The sequence below is a fragment of the Dendronephthya gigantea genome, unplaced genomic scaffold (genome assembly GCF_004324835.1).
Source record: "Dendronephthya gigantea isolate DGI-Jeju-01 unplaced genomic scaffold, DenGig_1.0 000036F, whole genome shotgun sequence".
Classification (NCBI taxonomy): Eukaryota; Metazoa; Cnidaria; class Anthozoa; order Malacalcyonacea; family Nephtheidae; genus Dendronephthya; species Dendronephthya gigantea.
The window spans coordinates 1,405,765-1,411,764 of NW_021163046.1; the positions used below are offsets into that span (position 1 = coordinate 1,405,765).

At 38.7% G+C, this 6,000-nt stretch overlaps 1 protein-coding gene across 1 annotated transcript; it reads right to left on the reverse strand.

The window, feature by feature from the left end:
• Positions 1-1,861: 1,861 nt before the first annotated feature.
• LOC114526047 (homeobox protein Nkx-2.3-like) lies at positions 1,862-5,563 on the reverse strand. The gene is made up of 2 exons (XM_028547544.1): positions 5,095-5,563; positions 1,862-3,131 (listed from the first exon to the last, which is right to left on the reverse strand). The coding sequence occupies exons 1-2, from the start codon at positions 5,381-5,383 to the stop codon at positions 2,569-2,571; spliced, it is 852 nt and encodes a 283-aa protein (XP_028403345.1). The 5' UTR covers positions 5,384-5,563; the 3' UTR covers positions 1,862-2,568.
• Positions 5,564-6,000: the final 437 nt, after the last annotated feature.

Below are 6,000 nucleotides of genomic sequence, written 5' to 3' on the forward strand. Positions count from 1 at the left end.
ACTCAGTGATGATTCGCATTAAGGTTCCAGGAAATTTAAAAGCAATAGGAATGATGGATGTGAATTAGATGTAATGTTTATTTGAAGCTATAACTCTCCCACATCTAACAGGATTTGTAAATCTAAGTAACATGCATTTTATGACTAAAAGCAGAACCTCTTTTCATCTAGATCAATAATGAATGAGTGATCTCAACGATTGAATGAATTTGCATTGGCTATTTGAAAACGCTAAAGCCAAAATATCGTTCCATTCAATTATAGGCTATGTATTTTTAAATTCACTTTAGAAATTTTGCTCGGAAAGTCTTCCAATGCATGAAAACGATAATTAAAGTTTCCATCCTGTAGATTAAACCCGAATTGTACCTAGTTATACATGATTTACGTCCAATGTACGGATTATATACCTTGTCGTATTATAACACTGATCTAAAAGATCTTTCCATGCATGAGTCTGATTAATGTCACATTATTTAATAAAACGATCGTTTGTTGAAGTTTTGTTCTGTTATAAGCGAGCAACTATATATATAAGCAATATATGGTAGCGAAACTATGTGAGTAAACACGACTCATACATCAATAACATAACCTTTCGAGGGGCCAAGTATATGAAGTTATATACTCCGAAAGAGGGGCAATAGCCAAAAATGATTACAATCTACGTACGTTGAGGAGCAATCTCTTATAATTATCCGGCTATATAATTTGTTTCACTTGTTGAAATGGTGTGAAGTATATTTATATGTACTGCTGGGCTAGCGTCCAAAGCTATATTATTATTACACCCGCATATAGACCTATAAAATTTTCTTACTGTATATATACTATAATCATGAGTGCATATATATAACAAACTCCAGGTGTACATCAAAATACATAGAAGATCTAACGCGACTTAACTTAGTCATATTAGGATTGGTATAACGATAGGATTGCATTCTCAATAAAAAGATCTCTTTGAAATCAACTTTAGCGAAAGACAGTCTTTTATTTAGGCTAAGAACGCGCATGCTGCGTGCCTTGGTATTCAATTCCAAGCTGATGTCCCAATGTTATTTTTTTTAATAATTTGCGAAATTGTTGTATTTATATATATATTTATATACCTAACATATGATTTGTAAAAATAAGATCAAGTACTTTTCAAACTCTCGAAAAGGCTTGTATACTTATAATTCCTCTTTAGATTGGATCGAATATTGCCTATATCTAAGAGGCCGACCCTTTAATGTCTAAAAAAAATTCACGGACCGCAATTTGAGCATAACTTTAAAACCTTCGATGTCAAAAGCAAACACAGGTGTATGAAGTTTTGAAGTATACATATAGGACTAACTGAAGATATTCTGTATATTCGCATACAAGAACCATGCATGAGGAACGATTGAGAAAACAGGCAAAACATAATTCACTTATATAACGAAGTCTCTAGATGAAAACATATAGCTTCTTGCCAAAGTTCAGTCATATATATACGCTGCGCTATATGTATTATTGAGTAAAATCCGGGTTTAGTTCCACAAACGTTATGGGAATTAAGAACGGTTTTAAATTCATGGTGTGACCCTACGCATGAACTACGAATTTTTATATTCCAGTTTTTCTATATGCCTACTACCTGAGCATATTGTTGGCGGAACCGAAATACATCTCTTTATATGGTTTTAAGGATGCTTTGCCACTCTTCAAGCTTTCCTCTTGGAATATAAGCGCTCAAAGCGCTGGAAAAAAACTTGGCAAAAATGTTGAAAATATCGTGTGTTTACCTGTTACGATTATAAGACTTTCTCTCTCTTTGTTTTGGACAAAACAAAATTTTGTTGTAAATCAAAAAGTCGATCATAAAACGCGTAGGTCAATTGAAATGTTTATTGTTAAAAGGAACGCATCATTCTTATATACAAGATTCATGTATTTTATTGTAATTTTCACCTCTACTCGAGTGAAATGTGACCACACAGCGTGTGGAAAATTTTCGAGAATTTCGCAGCTTTCCGCGGTTGTGAAAGTGCTCAAGAAACTGGAAACTTCTTGGCATGCGTTCGACTTAATTTAACGGGAAAATTGTTGAAACTCCGTTAACATGAGGTGCACTCGTTTTGAGATAGTGAAGGCGTGTTCGAAGTCCTTCAAGCATAAGAGTGTAGCAATATCGCATATAAGGATGTTGGCTTGTTTTAGTATAATTCATGTATTAACTTCCTGTCATATTTAGTTACTTTTCCTTCTAAAACATTTTCTACCAAATGTAAGTATACTTGTAAACACCTATCTAATCGGCCACGATGCGAATGTCACATGTACATATATACCTTTTTCCTCGTGCCAAAATTCATTGGGCGATCATCTCGATATAGTTATCACTGTTTTGAACAGCTAAAGCAGCGTCTCATGAACAATCTATATGTACAAATTATTTCATTGCTATATACACAGTACGAATTCGAATCGCACAGTTGTGCATCCGAATGTAGTGTTCTTGTATTGTTCGGGGAATTATACGGATATTAGGAACAGCGTCATTTTGAAAATGCGCCGCACGTTTGCCTGTGTGCAGTAAGACTACCATCTTGAGCTTAGACCGGCTGAGGCATTCTGTGATGCCGGGTAGCCATACCCATAAGGGAAATTCATGTTCATGTTCATTGTGTTCATATTCATCGTGTTCATATTTCCCATATTCGGTACGTTAAATGGATAACTACCGCCTTCGGCTCTTGTAGCTAAGCAAGACTCCCCATCTCGCACTAAAACAGGAACAGCAACTCTTCGCGGTTCGTTGAAACCCAACCACGGGTCCAAAGCGCGATTCTTGCTCTCCAATGCTTGCTTTTTGCACTTGTAACGCTTATTTTGGAACCAGATCTTTACTTGATTCGGCGTCAGCTTCAACGCCTGCGCCAAATGCTCGCGTTCGGGAGCCGAGAGGTATTTCTGCTGTTTAAACCGTCGCTCTAGTTCGTACACTTGTCCTTGCGAGAACAAAACTCGAGGCTTTCTTCGTATCCTTTTTGGTTTGTTGCCGACATCATTGCTTGTAAGTTGAGTGCTCTGTATTGTGCTAACTGGATTTACTGATGGAGGCTTGTTTGGTGAATCTTGGCTTGTTTCCGAACTGGGAGTCACTGTACAAGGAAAGAAATATAGACATGTTTTAACATGATTGTCGAGGTTCAGAAAGGTCTCTTGTCCTATTTAAACTCGTAGCGCTCTCTCGCAAATAATGCCCTTTGGCTCGCTGCTCAAGCGATGCGCTAAGAAAATCCTATGCTATTCAGGGATACGATTGATCTACAGGATTATACAGATCTATTTAGGCATCAATGTTTCGAAAAAATGCCAATTATTCGTTGCGCTAATGCTCTTCGAAACGACAGGAATTTCAGTGCTTCGAGTGTAAGTGTTTTTTATGTCAAGCTTTACATTGAACCGACCATAACAATGAACCGAAACAGATAAATACTTCAGTACGCACTAAAGTCAAGTTTTTGTATACGATGTAGAATTGTACATTCTTTGTAGGTAAGCTCCTTAATCCAACATTACTTATCAATGATATAAGTATAGACACACAATCATGTACATAAACATCATTTTGTAAAATTCGTGCACATTCTTTTAACGATGACATTGTCGTTTGTTGCATACGACCAATATATACCAGGTAAAAACAAACCAGGCAACACTCGCATGCATATGCTTATTTTCAAATATACCAAACGAAAAACGGCCTTTGCAAAACGTGGGGAAATTTTCAAGCACTTTCCAAGCACACGTCGCACACATTGTTTCTGAATTTACTTTACGAAAGAGGCTTGAAATTTTAATACTAAACGTACGCATGGATTTCTCTTAGGCAAAATTACCAAGCGGAATTACAAAGTCCAAAGAAAGACGAAATTTATTTCGAAAATTATTCATTCAATCAAGCGGATTTTAGTATAGCTATAGATCAACTCTACCGGTAAACGAACTTAAAGAAGAATTCAATTTGCCATATCCAGGTTGAATTGGGAATCGCGAGAAATGCATTGTGCTTGGAACATTCTCTTTCCCCGTGCTCGAGGATTGTTTGAAAATTCTACCTGTATATTTTCAAATATTTTGCAAACATTTCGCCATGAGGCCCAACTCGGATTACTTTTTTCGGCCATTGATGCATTTCGAAGTGACTGTTGTTTTTATTATTCCCGAGAAAAAATGCGAGTTTCTTTCGGGCTATTACGACGATAACAAATCTCGTGTCATTATCGCTTGGGTAACTAACAAAATGATAGATATTAGCACATTCCTGCACCTTTTTCCCAACGCTGGCAATTCGATAGACCAGACTACGGTTCAAATTCAGGTCTTACTCGAAGGCGAAAATCATCTTTGCCCGTATTATATTCTGCTGCCTGTAAGTCCTATAGCGCAGCGCTCTGGCGCCTCAAGAAATTGAATTTACGGCATGCTAAATGGTGGCGAAGCGGGAAATTAGGGTGGGCAAGAAGCGACGTGCTTTGTGTTGTGCTGTGTCAGTGTTGATTTCGTGGTAGATAAAGGATACGAATCCCTATGAGATTGTTTACAAAGTTAAGCGTGTTAGTCTGTGTACAAACTTCGTAACAAAAGACCAATTTAATGATCGACACCGCTCGATGTTCGCGAGTGTTAAGCGACAACCAAGTCATATACAAATTATCGAAAAGTCGACGCGTTTATGCCAGCAGGGGAGTTAGATTAAGTCTTTATCAGTATTTAAAGCGTGTGAGTGCTGAACTCGGCGGAAATAGCCAGAATTACTCGCGAGAGATCTAGCCAGTCACGAAATGCACTCTAATTTGAAAGCGAAACATCTTAATACAACGAGGTGCTCTAAGTGCTTCGGTACTATACACAACACATCTACTTTTATTCCCAAGTGAATGTTGGCTCAATTCAGAGGCCCTCTGAGAACGCTCTTCAAATCTCGGTGTGAATGCCCTCCCCTAATTTTGAACTTAATGAGTTCCCTCAAGCGATAGTACACATACACACAGACACAAATACTTGTATAGACTTCGAATGAATCAAAGGGTAGGCCTATTTAACTCTCTATATACATACCTGAACCTTGTTCGCGGTCGGGGTCCAAACTCTTGCCTGATCCTTCGCTATCGTGGCTCGCAGTCAAGAAGGATGCTTGCGCTGCGTCAACACCATACATGCCGAAATTGTGCTCGGTCATATTATGCGAGTGAACCCCAGTTGTTATAGATTCTTCGCTCTTCGGGAACGTGTGTATGGATGTTGGTATACATGGATTTACGTGGCTAGGATAGCTGGCTGGCATGTATTCCATTCCCAGTAGATTCTTCACAGAAAATGGCGTAATCGGTATATTAGGATTGTACATCGCGATTATTTATGTTTGTTAACTCGATTTGCTCCTCCCTTAGTTTTCCGACTATTGACGCTATAGGCGAGCTCACGATGTGTAATAGCACACGACACGGGGCTACGGCCAGACTAAACCAGCGCTTTAGTTTACATTAACTTCCTACCTCGACACCAGGGGAGCGACAATCAATGACAATTAGACGGATCCTTTGTAGGAGTATGACATGCCACGGTGGACGCTGATTGGTCGATGCGATAATGTGCTGACACTTTTGACAGTTGCAACAAATTATCGAATAGGGCGCTTCTACTGTGACAGCCCTCATTTTCACCGAAGTACACTCATTTGGGTTCAGGACTGTGTTGAGTACAACACCTTCCCAAAGAAAGACCATTAAGACACTAGCTTTATTTCTTAATTGTTCTACACGCCGATTATATCAGCAATCATCAGCGCATAGCACACGAGCATAGGCTGATTTTCGATCGAGGCCAGATATAAGAACTGCTCGAGTCATTAGCACAACTACGCCAGCGTTCGGGGAAGATAGTAGAGTTTTCGAAAACATATTTCACGCTTTTCCCGTCAGATCTGCGCTTGCGAAGGGAAAACGAAGCTTACAGTGCACTTAT